The following is an 18,419-nucleotide window of genomic DNA, read 5'->3' as shown; positions in this document are numbered from 1 at the left end:
AAAAATGAGGGAACTTTTTGAACTTGCTGCTTATTCACTCATCAAATCTACCTTGACTTAATGGCACCATTTCCCATAAAACCCATTTATATGTGTGTCGTTATCAGAGGTGGGAAGTAGTGGAGTACAAATACTTAGTTACTGTACTTCTGGTATCAGTACTTTACTCCACAACTTATTTTTCTGATGATTTTTTACTTTGACTTCTTACATGTTGAACCCAAATACCTGTACTTTCTACTTCTTACATGTTGAACACAGATACCTGTACTTTCTACTTCTTACATGTTGAACCCAAATACCTGTACTTTCTACTTCTTACATGTTGAACCCAAATACCTGTACTTTCTACTTCTTACATGTTGAACCCAAATACCTGTACTTTCTACTTCTCACATGTTGAACCCAAATACCTGTACTTTCTACTTCTTACATGTTGAACCCAAATACCTGTACTTTCTACTTCTTACATGTTGAACACAAATACCTGTACTTTCTACTTCTTACATGTTGAACTCAAATACCTGTACTTTATACTTCTTACATGTTGAACTCAAATACCTGTACTTTCTACTTCTTACATGTTGAACTCAAATACCTGTACTTTCTACTTCTTACATGTTGAACACAAATACCTGTACTTTCTACTTCTTACATGTTGAACCCAAATACCTGTACTTTCTACTTCTTACATGTTGAACCCAAATACCTGTACTTTCTACTTCTCACATGTTGAACCCAAATACCTGTACTTTCTACTTCTTACATGTTGAACCCAAATACCTGTACTTTCTACTTCTTACATGTTGAACACAGATACCTGTACTTTCTACTTCTTACATGTTGAACTCAAATACCTGTACTTTCTACTTCTTACATGTTGAACTCAAATACCTGTACTTTCTACTTCTTACATGTTGAACTCAAATACCTGTACTTTCTACTTCTTACATGTTGAACACAAATACCTGTACTTTCTACTTCTCACATGTTGAACTCAAATACCTGTACTTTCTACTTCTTACATTTTGAACCCAAATACCTGTACTTTCTACTTCTTACATGTTGAACCCAAATACCTGTACTTTCTACTTCTTACATGTTGAACCCAAATACCTGTACTTTCTACTTCTTACATGTTGAACACAAATACCTGTACTTTCTACTTCTTACATGTTGAACCCAAATACCTGTACTTTCTACTTCTCACATGTTGAACACAAATACCTGTACTTTCTACTTCTTACATGTTGAACACAAATACCTGTACTTTCTACTTCTTACATGTTGAACTCAAATACCTGTACTTTCTACTTCTCACATGTTGAACTCAAATACCTGTACTTTCTACTTCTCACATGTTGAACTCAAATACCTGTACTTTCTACTTCTTACATGTTGAACCCAAATACCTGTACTTTCTACTTCTTACATGTTGAACTCAAATACCTGTACTTTCTACTTCTTACATGTTGAACCCAAATACCTGTACTTTCTACTTATTACATGTTGAACTCAAATACCTGTACTTTCTACTTCTCTCATTCTCCAAACAGCTGGTTCCTTTAGTCTGAATGTGTGTTTGGTGCGTGATCATTATTCTTTAGAGTCACTGCGTGCCTATTGGTTGGAACACGATCCGTGTATCCATCACTTCCTGGTCTTCTCTAAAGAAGAGGGACCAATGGAAACGTTGTCATGTTGCCGTTGTTCAGCATGGAAACATTCATTAGCTAACAATGACATTATTGTTATATTGATATAAAGGGAGGTCAGGTACTCTTTAAAGCAGCTGCTAGCTATGGGTACTTTTTACTGAAGTACACTTCAAAGCCTCTTTACTTTGACTTGAGTAAAGAAGTTTAGTCAGTACTTCTCCTTTTACCAGAGTATCTTTAAACACGAGTATCTGTACTTCTACTTGAGGAAAGGATGTGTGTACTTTTGTCCTCTCTGGTCGTTATTATTACAAAGGGTTCACATTGCTGAGATACAACGGGACTCATGACTTCTTCATCAGACAGTACATATTGAAGTTTCATTTCCAGTGAGATTGAAATATTTTGTAGATTAGCTTCAAATCAATTTCTGTGCTTGTGTGTTTTTTTGGACGAGTGGTTATTGTTTGCAGATATTTATTAAATAATCTGCGATCACAGGACGCTCTGGGAATTCAGCCCAAGTCTGGCCTTTGTCTTTGAGAAGCAGCTATTGTTCAGTAATCCTCGGGATTAAACCCCCATTCCCACCAGGTTTCTGTGAATCCTTAGAAAGTCATCAATCTGCCACAATCACAAGAAAATAAACACAGAATAATTAAACTCTTTTATCTTTAGTTTTACCGTTAAACCTCAAATATTGCTTGTGTATCCAAAGGCCCAATCCCAAACCACGCCCTACACCCTACCCCTACACACTCCCCCTCCGTGACGGAGTGAACTCATCAGTGGATGTTTGCTGGAACTACTTGTAAACAGCTTGTTTCCTGACGGACACACACAGCGTTGAGTCCGGTCAGGTAGAGACCGGTCTCCAGTCAGCACCGATGCAGACTCGCTGTTTGATGGCTTGATGGCCCACTCCCCCTCCACACCGTTCCACACTCGTTGGTGGGTCCGGCACATTACGTGCTGTTCCACAATGTGCCGGACCCTCTGAGCGAGCGCGCGAACGGAGGGGTAGTGTGTGAAATATTTCACAACTGAATAAAAGCTGCTCCTTTCCTTATTTCTTATTCTCGGGCTGGTGGACAATGTGAGACTCAAACACTCATTCAGACCCTCTCAAAGACTGAAAGGAGCATTGTTGAGATCTACTCCGTTCCTTTCAGAAATTCATTTCACTGTCCTTTGTAAAATAAGCTTTGAGAACTGGACATATTTTACAATGACTTCAAAAAAGTATTCATTGTACATCATTTCCGTTTTCTTTATTGTATTTTAAGGATTGTTTAAATACTTTAAATACATTTGTTTTATGCCATTTCAGTCATTCCCTACACATACAATGTCCACGTTATTAGTAGCCCTGTTAGCCCTGTTTACAGACTGACATATCACAATCATTCACACTACTAGATCGATTGCTATGAAATGTGGTAAATAGTGAGTCGTGGTTTAGATTGAAGTGATATGTCTTGAAAACTTTTGCATAGATTACCACGACATCTTTGTACAGATGCTGCATTGATGGTGCCATGAACATGAATCATAAAACTTAGCTGCTGTGAGGACACATTTAAAGGTTCCACGTCATGGCCATTTCCACTGATCATAGTTCCATTGTTGAGGTCTACTAGAATAGATTTATACTGTGCAATTTTCCAAACTCACATTGGTTTCTCACAGCATCTCTGTAAAGTATGTTTATTCACTCTCTCCACTAAACGGCTCGCTGCAGCTCTTGCCCCCCCCCCCCCCTGTGAGCCCAGTGTGCTCTGATTGGTCGGGACCAGTCGGGACGTTGTGAATCTCGCTGAGCTCCGTGGAGGTGTTGTTTCCTTGTTTAGCGATACACAGCGAAACACAGCCAAACTCACCCTGAGCACACACAAAGTCACAGCCGAAGTCAAAACAATAAGTGGGGCTTGATATCGAGTAAGAAAAAGGTTGATGAACGCTGAGAGGATGGGTCTGCAGAGAGGATTTCGCCGCGATCCCAACTGTCTGTTATCAGCCTGCAGCCAGGGAGGAGAGATCAGCAGAGCTGCCTGCACTGAGTGTGAGGAAGTCCGTGGATTGGTCAATTTGGACCAATCAGCGGGGGCTTAACGTAACGGCTCCGCGGAGGTAACGTAACGGCTCCACGGATTGGTCCATTTCGTTCCGGGGACGACATGACATCATGATGTCCCCGGAAGAATCAAATGGACAGTGACGTATCTCCAACGAGGCGTTTTGGGGAGGTCTTTCTGTGTTAGAGTTTTACTCGCTACAGGGTGCACTTTGAGGGTTTTGACTCTGCACACCGTTTACATGCATAAAAACCTTCATAACACACAAGGGGTGATAACCGGAAAAGCATGACATGTCACCTTTAAGTGTAAATTGTGTAGATTCCCTAAAGCTTTCTCTGCTTTATCTTCCATTGGACCACAATTTACTAAATACACATCATGAAGTATTCAAGAAGACTTGAGACTAAAGATCAAGACCATAAACTCATCAGGGAAATGTTGACAAAGGTAGTAAATGAAGGAAGAGGGAGGGTCATTTTATTACAGACTTCTATACAATCAGACTTATTTATGCCGCCCCCTGCTGGCCATTAGTCAAAATGCACATTTAAGGATTTAACCTCCTTGGCTTCACTTTCGACTTTAGCTATAACTGGATGATGGTACCGCTCGTAAAGACATCTGCCAGGCATTAACATATTAGCTTCAGTGTTAGCATGTTAGCAGTAGCAATTAGCAATCATTCCTTTGAATATGTAATTTTCTAAGGAAAAAATACACGTTTTATTTCTAGAGCACTGTAATGCAATAGGATTAGTTTAGCTCTAGCAGGTTTTTCTGAATCAATCCATAATCTTTTAGTTGTTTGAGGGACAACATATTTTCTGGGCACCTTATCTATGTATTCATTCATTTATTTACAGCTGCTATGAGCCAGTCTGGCAACTTAGGTCTGGTGGTAAATTGGTGTATAATTATTCAAACCCTTCAACAGATTACAAATGATCCATTGCACGTTTAAAATGATGAATCAGCGACTTATATCTGTCCTCCCTAGTTCGCCATCATCGGACGCATCAATCAGACAGCCATTCTTTCTGCTGACAGAATAAAACGGAGATCTTTTATGGTGATCAAAACTCCCGCCAACCGTTACTTCTCTCTGTCCCCATAAATGACCGGCGAAGCGTCCGTAAATCACTGGCCAGGACTCATAGCTTGTGCCGCTTTCTCTCTTTAAGGACTTCTGCACCTGTCTCATCCGATGCATTTAAATGCACTTTAATTTATCTGCTCTTATACCTGAGAATGAAGTGGACTTTCACAACAGCACACACTTGAAATCGAAACATGAACGGAATAAAAAGGGCTGTAAACATTACGCTTTGCAAGTTGCTAAGGATAAAAGCGTCAGAAAAATTTAATTAAATGTTATGTTAAAGGCATCAACAATCTCTAACAGAAAGCAGCTTCTTTAGAAACACTTTCGACCAAGAGGTTTCTATTTTCTAAGGTTCAAAAGTCAGACTTATATCATTTAAGATCGCTTAGGGGGTAAAAGTTGGAGGATCAGAGGTTTGAATGGCGACAGACTGAACAGCCCATTGATATCAATTGAAAAGTTCAGCAAATCTATGACAAAAAAGTACGAAACCTGCTTTTAAAGGCATCGACAATCTCCAAAAGAAAGCAGCTCCTTCAGAAACTCAGAAAGAGTAATGATCTCCAACTTTGAAATCTTCCTTCCTCATCTATTAAACTCAACCTTCAGTTTGTGTGTGGTGCACACGTTCAAGAACACCACGGCTGCTTTCACGCCTCTCACTCAGACGCGTCGTTTGTCACCTCCAGACACTTCGTTTCTCACTGCTGATTAATGCCGAATCACAGCACCGAACGCTACGCACTCATTCCTGCCTCTGTCCATTAGGCTTCTTAACGCTCACATGTAACGTAATGTACTTTTAACTGTTGGCCATAAGGGTTGTACAGTAGGCCGCCATTGTCAGTATGTGCGTCTGTGTTTTGTGTGCTGACATGTGTATGTATTTTAATGTTTATTATGTTTGTGTTGGGAAAATCCTGAATGTCCTCTCCCAACATGAGAGTAACATATATCCCAACTGTAGCTGTGAACATGACAGGATGTGTGATGACCTAGAAGAGCATCAGGACTGTTTGAGGCAGATGATAGCTATGTGATTAACATGATGACTCAGCCTCTATGGAGAGAGACATCAAGCATGCTCATTTCTGACGTGGAGCTAATCTGAAGTAAACATTGAATACTGCTTTCTATTCCTCCATCTTGTGACTGTGTGACTCCCTCTCTTGGATATCAGCATGTGAAGGACACTGCTCAGGAACTAGTTGATGCTCTGTATGTGATGACTGCTTCCATTCTGGAGAGGATCACATATACGTGGATCCTGAGGTTGAAGCTCAAGCTGGTGACGAGGGATTATTAACATTTTGAAGTATTCAGAAAAAGTAAGAATTTTGAGATTTTGAGAAAAAGTACGTATTTTGAGAAAAAGTCAGATTTTTTTAAATTTTTGAGAAAAAGTCCGATTTTTTTAAATTTTTGAGATAAAGTCAGATTTTTGAGGAAAAAGTCAGATTTTGGGGGATTTTGAGACAAAATCAGGATTTTGAGATTTTGAGGAAAAAGTCAGGATTTTGAGGAAAAAGTCAGAATGTTGAGAATTGTGTACATGACAGGATGTACTGCTTTCTATTCCTCCATCTTGTGACTGTGTGACTCCCTCTCTTGGATATCAGCATGTGAAGGACACTGTGAAGGAACTAGTTGATGCTCTGTATGTGATGACTCCTTCCATTCTGGAGAGGATCACAGATACATGGATCCTGAGACTGAAGCTCAAGCCGGTGAAGAGGGATATTTTTCTAACTGTTTGTACATGTATGCGGAACTGCAGGACGGAGTCCAGAACAAATGTCCTTACGGGGACAATAAAGTATATCGTATCGTATCAAATAAAAAGGCGTCCGGTTTACCTTCAGCGTGGTGGACCCCAGCTCCAGACCCACCAGAACCGTCCGGTCCACCAGCTCTGCTATCCGGGGGTCGGCCACCTTCAGGGAGTCCTGCACCAGGTCCGTGACGTCCACCTGCCAATCAGGGCCCAGCATGGTGATCACCTGGTCCGTGCCCTCCGTGGAGGTGGTGTGGAACTGGGTCAGCACTTTGACCCCGGCCCGCTGGTACTGAAGGGTGCAGCCGCGACTCACCCGCGGCTCATCCTCATCCTCGTCTGCATCGCTGTCTCTGGTGCTCCTACGGGGGAGAGAGGGGAAATTAATAAGATAAATAAAGTGGTCCAATTATGCTTGTTGTGGTTTCCCTTTCCTGTCGTGTGATATATAGGTTTTTGTGCATGTAAATTACATTACACTACATGTTACTTGTAAGTTGCTTTTCTCCAAAGCGACTTAAATTCTCGATACAGTGGACAATCCCCACAGGAGCAATTTGGGGTGAAGAGTCTCAGGGACACAACGACATGCTGACTGCAGTGGGGTTTGAACCTGTGACCCTCGGGATGCCAACACCAAGGCTATACCCACTGCGCCATACGCCTCCCTAAATAGTCTGCAAAGGCTAAAATTCCTGTGTCTCAGGAGAGGACTCTTTAAAGTAGAGACAGTACATACTGATAAACACCTGAACACCAGCAGGAGAGGACTCTTTAAAGTAGAGACACTACATACTGATATACACCTGAACATCAGCAGGAGAGGACTCTTTAAAGTAGAGACACTAGATACTGATATACACCTGAACATCAGCAGGAGAGGACTCTTTAATGTAGAGACACTACATACTGATATACACCTGAACATCAGCAGGAGAGGACTCTTTAAAGTAGAGGCACTACATACTGATATACACCTGAACATCAGCAGGAGAGCACTCTTTAAAGTAGAGACACTACATACTGATATACACCTAAACATCAGCAGGAGAGGACTCTTTAAAGTAGAGACACTACATACTGATATACACCTGAACATCAGCAGGAGAGCACTCTTTAAAGTAGAGACACTACATACTGATATACACCTGAACATATGCATATAATGTCCTCTTTAAAGTCCTCTCTGTTATGATATATACTTATTTCACATGTAAAAAGTACAACAAAGGTTCTCCCTCCCCATCTAGACTTTCTTTCTTATTGATACTTTCTACTTGTGCTTGGTTCAACACTGTAAGTCAACTTCTGGAGATATCATTTTCATCTCTAAGATATTCACGTCTGTGTTCTCCAAGTAGCGATCAGTGATTTGTGTCTGTTGTTCACTAGCTTGTGCTTTTTGCTGGCAGGGCCAAACAAAGCAATAGTGGTAGTAAAACATACATTAAGGTCTTATTGCTTCAAAAAAGCAAAAGCTCTCAGAAGTTCAAACAAGTTTTTATGAAAGTGTTCTTAAAGGGAAAAAGAAAGTAAGAAAAAAAAAGATCGGAGGCGCTGAAAGCTTTTTTTATCCGATGACTATTTCAGAGTGATATACTTACACATAAAAAAGCTTGTAAACGATAAAACTAGGGCTGCGTTTTTGCTGCTTTGCGGGGGTTGTTAAACCAAGCCCTTAAATGCTCTGTGACTTTGTGCCAGAAGAGTGCATTGGACCTTTTTTTATTTCAAAATCTAGTTTTTGTAGATGGTGAAAAAAGCTCAGAGGTCCGATTTACATTAATCTACCGCAAACTCTAATGTTTGTTGTCCAAACTTTCAGCAGCTCTCACTCCCCTGATTTGTGTTGTTTTCTTGTCAATATGTTTGTGTACTACACAGGGATTTGGTGTTTTCCATCGTGAAGTAACAAATGTAGTTGGAGTTTGAATCTAAAATGCTATGGAAGTCCCAATTGGTTTCCCCTTGAGTAGAGGAATGTGAAAACAGCTTTTTAGAGACAAACTAGTTCCCGTGGAGGAAACTTCTGTGCAGCAATGCAGTGGGAGTCACCGACTCATGAAGGAGACACGGGACGAGTTCTGATGTCAAACACGGATCTTTAATACAAGCATCGGCCGGAGAAATTCACATCACAAGTCACACAGTCAAAGGTTCTGACTGCATTTGTGGGTTGACATGTCAAATCTGATCAGCCTCGCATCTTGGTAGACCTTTTAACTAGTTTACAGAGAGTCAAATCCACATATTGGGGATGGGTGTACACATCTGCAGACACAGGAGATGTCTCTCACATCCGTGGAGCTTAGAAAGCCAGTGTTCTCACAGTCGTAAAACCCCCCTGTGCCCGGCAGGTCAGGCCATAAAACCTAGTATCAACATACGACTGCATTAACACATTCCTTACGGGAGATTAGAAGCAGGGATGGTCGTAAATGTCAACACACAGAATAGGTGAAATGTCTAGGAGTAAAGACAGAAAGAATCCCTAACAGTTCCTGAATAGTCGAGGATGAAGCACATAAAGTATGTTCTTTTCAGAAATACCCATGAACACTGTGCGTGCCACTTGTGCAAAAATGTGTCTAGGAGTGGCCACCAAACCGACTGAGAAGCCCTCATTTAAAACATTAAAAACTTAAAGCCATCTCCACTCATTACTAGTCACTGAATGACACCAAGGCTTTTCCCATTCTAGCTCCGTGCTAGAGCTTTTCTGGTTCGGAACCGGTTCTTCGGATTAGCTCCCGCTCTGTTCACACCGCTCAGAGCCCGACTGGTGCTGCGTCATCGTTTGCGTCATGACGTAACCGTTTGCGTGCCTGCTTCATAAAGGCAAACCGTGCGGAACCCCCTCACATCGACAACAACAACAATGGCCGATTGTATTGAAGCGCTACTCGTTTTGGTTTTGCTCTGTCGAAACGAAATGGAAGAAATGGGACGACTTGACTACCAACTTTACAGTCGTTACATGCTACATTCAAAAGTTCTTTACAATCATCATCATCAACGACGACTCCGTAGGAGAAAGAAGGTAAATATACGTCCTATTCGATGGCGTTAGAGCTAGCTGTTGTTAGCTTCTGCATGCGCCAAGCTCAAAATACCCAGCTTTGCAGCATTAATTACTATGGTATAACATTACAACTGATTCTCAATGTTATTTCCACAGATCATGTTGAAGCTGGCGGAAAGGCGGATGTCGCGTGTTATTTGGACACAGCCCAGATCTTCAGACGTAAGCGTGACGTATGCGGTGCTTGCTTTCTAGACCGACAACCTTTTGGTGCTTGAAACGAACCGGATTCCGGAGCTTAGAGGCGGCTCCGCTGCGGTGTGAACAGAAAAAAACGGTGCTTTTCAAGCTCCAGCTCCGAACCGGCCCTGGAACCACGTTGGTGTGAAAGGGGCATCAGATTCTACATCTCAACGAGAGCCTTCTGTTCTCAAGGGTCTCTTTTCATTTCATAATTTGACATCGGACCACTGATGTGAAACACCTCCACACAAATCCATCATTGTATCTGTCCTGATGTGCTAGAAAGAAGCTCTCTGTGCCAGCAGGGAGGGATGATAATCACCAAAAAGCTGATTTTTGGGACCGATGCCCTTCTCATCTCACAGGAACCCTGGGCAGCGGGGTTAAATATGCCAGGTGCACCCCCCACCGAGCGCAATCTGCTCTACAACAAGATGTATGAGTTACCAAAACTTCGCTCAGCAGGCTTGACACTCTGCCAGTTCCTCTTCAAGAAGCGGCTTAATCTCAGCTCTGACTCTTTGACTTTCGATGCAGGAGAGGCAGCGGCACTCACAAAGTTTGTTTACCTGCCAGTAAATCAGTTTGAGTAACAGGCTTCGATCATTAGGCTAAACTTCTGTCACAAGGACTCATAGACGCTTAGAAAACACCTTTCATAAATTAAGTTAAGATATACTTTATTCATCCCTATTTGGTATTTTTTGTCCGTCACAGGAGCATGTAAACAAGGCCTTGCACATAATGTGAAATGAAAAAGAGTAAGAAATAAACAAACATTTCAAAATAGAAAATTAAAAGGGAACAAACAAGTGACATCTTTGTTCTAACTATCTCTATGCACTAATGTCCCCTAAATCAAAGGTGGAAGAAGTACTCAGATCCTTACCTAAAAGAAAGTCTTAAAATACTCAACTTCAGGAAGAAGTCCTGAATATTAAGGCAAGGCAATTTTATTTATATAGCACTTTTCAGCACGTGGCGATTCAAAGTGCTTTACTAAAAACAAAAGACATTTAAGAACAAATACAGCATAAATAAATTATTAAATGGCATTTAAAAACAGCTACTTACTTTGTAAAAAGAAGTACAGACTATTATCAAAAGTAAACCTTTTTTCATATAATTTATTCGTTAAAGTACTTTTTTGTTAAATCCAGACTGAAGACTTTTGTTTTTGCTGCTGATTCAATTAAATAAATAACTCTTCATATCTGACAATGTAACCTTGAGGTTTCTCCCAGTTTTTTACGTTAATTATTGTTTTATTCGGGGAGCTTTCCTTGTACACTGCAAGGCTCTAAGGAAAGAGGTGGCTCCATGCTACACACTGAAAAGCCCCCTGAGACGAATGTATCATTTGTCACATGATATATAAATAGAATTACATTGATTGAATAATTCCCTTAACAGCACAATGCATTGTTGCTTTTACCTCTCCACCTTCCCTCCCTTCTGCTGCTTTATCTTAGCACGCCACCCCTGCACACGCATCATTTCACCCAGTGCTTCAGCCTGTTCATACCTGAGCTCTGGCAGGCTTTTATGACGTATTGGAAAAAGAAATGAGCTTCCGATAAGGCGCTCATGGATCATTAAAGGTTCCTGTATGCGGTTGTTCATTCAAGTAACTGTAAGTTCACCTCATGAATCTCCTTCGCTGTCATTAACCCCGGGTCACACACTTATCACATCTGAGTCTATGGTTGGTTGAATACTTTACTTAAAAACTCTTTAAAAAATGCTTTCTCATGTGATGTTGTTGCAACGTATCAAAGCCACTATGAAGTCAATACTGAGGAAATGATTGCCATGACAGGTAGAAAAGCTGTAACAATAGTGAGAGCATTGATGCATATCATTAGCACAAACTGCGTCCATGCTGTCTTTAAAACAATCGCAATTCAATATAATTATAAGAGGTGCTGGGAGATACTGGTTTTGCTGCAGCGATTGAGCCATTTGGGCGTTAAAATGAACTTGCATATGGATTCTGTCTCAGATATTACAAGCCCCTAAAAGTTGCATCTCAAGCCTTTAAGGAGTTTTTTATTTTATTTTCAGATGGTATGAATAAGAGTTTTTATTACAGCATAACTAGCAAAGTTATTTATTAAACAAATGGAACAAACCTGAAGAAATACAGAATTGTTGTGAAAATAATAGCTAATTTAATAAGCTGTCGTTTGCAGTTTGTCAAAGTCTGTCGAGTGTTTGCGTGTTAGTTTTTATCGGGAAATTGTCTTTCATTACTTAGTAAGTAACAGAGAAAAAGCTGAATAAAAACAATCACCTCAAACGTCATAATCCTAAAATGTAGACTGTTTAAAGATTTGAAGGGAACACCACGAGAAGTGAACGTAGACAGTAGAAACAGCTGCATTTCTTTAATGGCTCGGTTAGAAATGATAACAGAGAGGCTATGTTACAAACTATGGGTAGACACAAGTCTTCCTCACGAAGGGAAGCTGATGCATTATGGGACATGTAGGATGTAGTCGGGACTTTCACTTTTATCAGTTTTCTACTACATCAATTTTGAATTATGCAAGAATGTAAAGAGTAACTTCATTTAAAACAATGCATAACCAAATTATAAGTGCCTAAATGAGCAAACCAAGGTCTGAACAAAAGTAAAATTGTTTATTTTTTGTTCTGAGATCAAGTTATAATTCTGAGAAAACAGTGAGAAATCCAAGAAAAGTGAGAAACCTGAGATTTAACTCAGAGTTCTGCGAAAAATACGAATTATTAGTCAAAGTCAGAAATCTGAGGTAAATCCAAGAAAAAAAAAGGGAACATTCTGGGATTAAACTCATAATTCAAGAAAGATTTAAACTCTGGGAGAAAAATCTGAATTAAAAAACAATTTAATTCACAAACCCTAACCCTAATTCTCTTCCGTACGAATCGAACTTAAACACCTAAAACTAATTGAAGGCATACAGAATTTGTTTTCCAGATAATTAATTAACTCCAGAATAATTATTTCAAGGAATTCTGAGATAAAAATAAGAATTCAGATTTGAATCTCTTTTTTTTCTCGGATCTCAATAAAGAAAAATCGCTTTTGGTCGGATCCAAAGACACAAATCACATGTGTCTCTCATCGTCTTCTGTACAAATTAAACTCAGACGCCTGAAACTAACCTAAGAGAAACATTTTCCCCAGAGATATGTACGAGCTCCCTGGCGTTCGGACTCTGTGTGTGGGGGGGGGGCTGACAGTGTGGGTTAGGGTCATGTAGCTGCAGTTGTACTTTAGTAAGTGAGTTAACTCCACCGCAGACCTCGTTACTCATTCAGTTAACGGCGGTGTAAAACCCAATGAGACAGTCAGACTCTCCGTCTCTGTCGGGACTTCCACAACAAACTTTACCTTCCTGACTCAGTACCTGGAAATAAGGTTGATATTTTCCTCTCCCCCAGAAGAAGAATGTCTGTTCTTATTAGAGTCTCTGATACACGCGAACAAGCCGAGGCTCCGGTGCACCCGAGGCTGCCCGCCCGATTACACTTTCTTTCTGTTTTTAGAGCATGTTGCTGGATAATGCAGCCAGTGAGCAATTCTGCAGCTAAGGCCCACTGCAGGAGACCTCTCCGTGAAGCAAAGCTCAGGATGTGTCACGTTAAGAGAAGGAACGTAGGATGGAAAGACTGCAACGGAAAGGGGGGGGGGGGGGGGGGAGTGTCGAAGGTCGTCTAAAGGAGAGTCGAAGGAGTGAATAAGCACGAGATGGGAGGATAGAGAGAAGTTAATGAAAAGACAATAACTCAGGCAAAACGAAGCAGCTTTCGCAAAGTCTGACGCAGATAAACACCTGATTTGGGGGCGCTGGAATGTTTGAGATGATTAACGAGCTAGAATACGTTGCTTGGGAGAGCTTCCGTTGAGGTATCATTTACAGTGCTCTGTGCAAACATCATCTAATTCATTATCAAAGCACTTCATAATGACTGTAACCAAACGAGAGCAAGGTCAAGACAGATGGATCCTGCTTTCCCTGCCAGGGCTTTTCTAAGAGCCCTCGTTCGTCAGCATTAAGATGATTTCTCGTAAATCTTGCTGCTCTCGGTTCAGGAGCCTATAGCTTGCCAGTCTGCTTGGCAGTGGTGTTGTTTTGTTATTGGCACATGTCCAGGTTGTTGTTTTTCAAGTCACAAAGTCTCAAGTCTTAAAATCAAGTACAGTCGTGTTTTCGAGACGTTGGGCTTTAGTCCTAAACAAGTCAAAATAAGAAACACCAATACAACTACCTGTATAGCTAAAGGTAACAAGTTAGCATGATTCTATAAGGGTGATTAAGGGGGAAACTATGCATGCGAAACACATGAAATGTTGCATGTCAGGTCTAATATTTATCTCAGAAAATAAATGTTGTTTTTGGAGGTATTGGGGACTTTTTGAATATGATAGCTGACAGGAAGAGAGGCGGAAGTACGGAAGAGGTCGAGGGCTACATTTGATTTGATTTATTTTGAATGTGTAAAACAATAATACAAAAATGTAACATGAGAATTATTATACAATACAAAAAATAAGCTGTGTCAAATTGATATACACAAATATTACTCTACTTACATGATGATAAAACATGAGAATCCTTTTTTAACATCTGACCAAAAGTGATTTTATTTTGAGAAATGTTGGATCTTAAAACATGTTTTACTTTTAGTCAGATCTTAAAAAATGCTTCCCATGACGCCGTATCCTCTGCTGGAGGAAAGGAAGGTAAACCGCCTCTAAACTGGGAAGTTGTGATGCCATGTTCAGCCTCTTAAGGCCCTGACACACCAAACTGACTCCAAAGAACACGTCCCGACGGACCCGACTGTTGCGTCTCTGCGTCTTGGCCATGTGTCGCACTGGAACACACCACAAAGACTTCAGCCGACGGCCAAGAAGCACGTACGAACTGCGCATGCGTGAGTGGCAATAACTCTCCTTACCAGCAGGCGGCGGTAGTGTGTATTCGTCATTCAAAAGAGGCAACAACCGGAAGACAGACTGCGTGATAACCGAGAGAAGAAGAACAGACTGCGTGATATATACAAACAACAAATAGCATGCGTTCCATTTTCACTCTCATCCATCACAGACTGTTTCACATAGCGACTTATAATCGAAAACATGTTTAGTGCGGTACTGGGAAAATGAAAAATAATAGCCGTCTGCGTGTGCCTTCTTCACTTCCGTTTCGCTTCTCATGCACTGATTCGCTAAGCTGAACAGCCAATCGGAGTGATTTATTTTGCCGACAGACACAGAAGGTGTCGGCACGGCCGAAAAGACACGACGGTGTGTGACACACCAATCTGAGTAGGGCGACAGGACGCTCATCGACGTCCAGACATCTATCGACGGCCGAAATCGGCTCGGTGTGTCCGGGCCTTTAAACTCCTGAGTGACCTTACATGTAGGATATCTGTTCCAGAGAAGTGAAATGTCCAAACTGCAATTGCTGCCTCGGAAACCAGAAATATTGTAATTTCATCCCATTAGACCTTTTTGGGAAGATATGGTCATACACTTTGGCATGAAAGTCTAATCAGTCCATCATTATGTCCAAGTGGAAGTTTCTGTTCCCTCAACGAATTCCCGAAATATCACGTTAATGAGAGCGAATAGACAGATGGATAGAAAACCCCAGAACGTAGAAGCCTGATGGACAAAGCTAATGAAAAAGGCTTTGATATTCCAGCTTTACGGCTTCAGAACCATGGGATTTCTACATGTCGATGGCACCTGGCAAACTAAACCTACTGACGAAGGCCATATGAAGCAGTCATATCGTTCACATGACTGAAGAACAAGTCATTTTACCTTGGCTGGAATTGTGTTATCTGCATAAGAAATAGTGTTTCCAAATGTGATATCTTGCATAAGATAAGTGTAAATATCTGAAAACCACACATGCATATATGTGCATTCATCATGTGGTAAACATGGTGAATCTATGGGTTTTTCGTGAGCTATTCATTACTTTTCCAGACTATTTTGATGTTGATTCAGCATCGACACTTTGACAAGAAGAATACCCTGAAATTAGATTTTGGGCTCTTTTAAAAATAAAATAAATGCAACTGAATCAATCAAGAGGTGCACACATGAGGAGGAATTGATTTCCTGTGAAGTAAACAGCATAAGCCACACTAAGACTTAACAATCAAAGGTTGTTAGGACTCTAAAATACATTGTTCATGTTCAAATAGCACCAAGTGAATACCAGCGTGCTGTGATACTGATATTAGCATAGTACGGATCAGGCAACATAAGAATACAACATGCTATATCTCATACATCCAAAGATATATCCGACACCCCCGCCTGGAATACGGTGAGTTCTTTTGGAAAGGTCTCGCCAGTATCAGCAGCTTCAAACGTCTGCATGAGGCACCAGTGAGAATACTAGAATCTGCCTTTGTCTGCAGTTACCTAATGCTGCAAAGAACTACAGGGAAAAGTAAAAGGAAATTGCATCCTCTCAGCAAATCCAAATGACAGCATGGAACAAAAAAAACGACCTGCGGTGAAATGAATTCTCGGGCCGGGCTGAGTGGCAATCACAGAAAGCTAAAATAGCACACAAGGGCTGTTTGATTATTGTTTTCACGGGGGGCACAACACAAGTTATATGCCTGGGAAATAGTTTGGAAGATTTGCAGCGATACATCAACGTTGGAATCACCAACTATCGATATTAAGGGGTGTTGAATTACGGAGAAACATCGTTATAGAAGAGTTATTCCTTATGTGGACACTGGGCCTGGTTAGTATGGACAAATGGCAAACACTATTCAAAATCTATCTATATATCTATATGATTTCTCTTCTGCTAATTTAAAATCCTGCGCCTTTTTGATGTTAAATAAATGAATGAACGGTACTAAAGTGGCATTTTACATAATAAAACACCACCTATAGCACATTACAGCCCTTTTGAGAAATGACGCTATGCGAGATGTTTGCAAAGCACTCTGGGTCGTTTGATACATCTTATTTCTTCTCCTTAAACACGCCGTTTGTATTCAGGTGGGGTAGGAATGGATTTGGTTGTGGTGCGATGTACTCCAGCAGCCAGCCGCAGAGTGTTAATGCGCCCATTAAGCATCTCCTAAACGAAGGGCTGAGGGCCTGTTTGTTACCGCTGCACGCACGACAGGAATGCTGGGATATTTTAATGAGGGTCCTCTAACCTGAAAACACATCTTTCATCGAGGGTCTCCGCTCCGAAAACCCTAATCTCCCTCTGGTGCAATTTTTTCCCCGCCATACATCTAAAAGGTTATTTCGAACAGCTCATTAATTTTGTATCGCCTGCTGGATTCCGTCCATCGACAGAAGCTTTGACGGTTTAATATTGACATGCAGGACGAGAGTCTTTACAGTGGGGAGCGTTTCAGAATGTGAATATGTGTGATCATTTAAAATAATACTTGAATGTACTACGCGTCAATAGATTGAAGATGGACTTCGAAAATCAGAAGCTAAAACACTCTAAATGTGTAATTCTGCATTAATAGGCGCTTTCACACCGCAGTGCTTTTCCCACAAAGGTTCCTCAGAACTTAGTTCATGAGAACTCTTTAGTTCCCTGAGGGAGGATTGGGCCCAATCCCAAACCACTCCCTCCACCCTACCCCTCCGTGATGGAGTGAACTCCGTCTGTAGCCACACTCGCAGCTCAACGAGGCTCCTCCTGTCAGATGGAGGGAGCAGCAGCCAGCTTTGGGACGGCCTCCCCTCTCCGGCAGAAACAGGAAGTGCCGTAACTGTATGTAACAACGGTTTCAAATCAGCATCTCTTAGACAAAAAGTTTAAATTAATAACTAAAATAAAACTCCAAACATCTTTCATTGTGTTTCAAAGCTCTTTTAGTTTTAAACCTGATGTTTATAAGCTTCTTAGTTTTTGCAACGGTCTGTAAATATACACAACTTTATAATAAAATGCACACATTTACCTTTTTCTAGACTAAACACAGGTACGATCCTAAGTTAAAAACATATGAGGTCATCATGAGGTCGTTAACATCGCAGTCTATCAGTGGATGTTTGCTGGAACTACTTGTACACAGCGTGTTTCCCGACGGACACACACAGCGTGACTCCGGTCAGGGAGAGACCGGTCTCAAGTCAGCACCGCTGCAGACTCGCTGTTTGAGGGCTTGATAGCCCCCTCCCCCTCCACACTCGTTGCTTTGGAACAGCCCTTAATATGGCGGACCCTCCGCGTGGACCATAGGGCGTGAACACGCAAACGGAGGGGTAGGGTGTAGGGTTAGGGGTAGGGTGTAGGGTGTAGGGGTAGGGTGTAGGGTGTAGGGTGTAGGGGTAGGGTGCGGTTTGGGAATGGGCCTAAGTCAAATGAAGCCGCTGACACTTCTTCTTCTTCTTCTTCTTCTGCTTTGGGTTTACTGGCAGGCCGCAAACCACTTCACGGAGTATACTGCCACCCGAAGTCCCCGGAGTCGGTGTGAACGCGCCTAATATCTCTATTAAAACACTGCATCTATTGTAAAATACACATTTTAACATATG

The 18,419-nt window shown here is 41.3% G+C and overlaps 1 protein-coding gene across 1 annotated transcript in view; it reads right to left on the bottom strand.

Moving 5' to 3' along the window:
• tmem132e (transmembrane protein 132E) overlaps positions 1-18,419 on the bottom strand; it is a 204,008-nt gene that overhangs the window by 32,681 nt on the left and 152,908 nt on the right. The window contains exon 6 of the mRNA XM_034098851.2: positions 6,695-6,974. Coding sequence (XP_033954742.1) covers positions 6,695-6,974 — 280 coding nt within the window. The remainder of the gene's footprint in view (positions 1-6,694; positions 6,975-18,419) is intronic.

This window comes from Pseudochaenichthys georgianus, chromosome 14, assembly GCF_902827115.2.
Source record: "Pseudochaenichthys georgianus chromosome 14, fPseGeo1.2, whole genome shotgun sequence".
NCBI lineage: Eukaryota > Metazoa > Chordata > Actinopteri > Perciformes > Channichthyidae > Pseudochaenichthys > Pseudochaenichthys georgianus.
The sequence above is the reverse complement of the archived record's forward strand: the minus strand, read 5'-3'. Positions and strand labels throughout refer to the sequence as shown.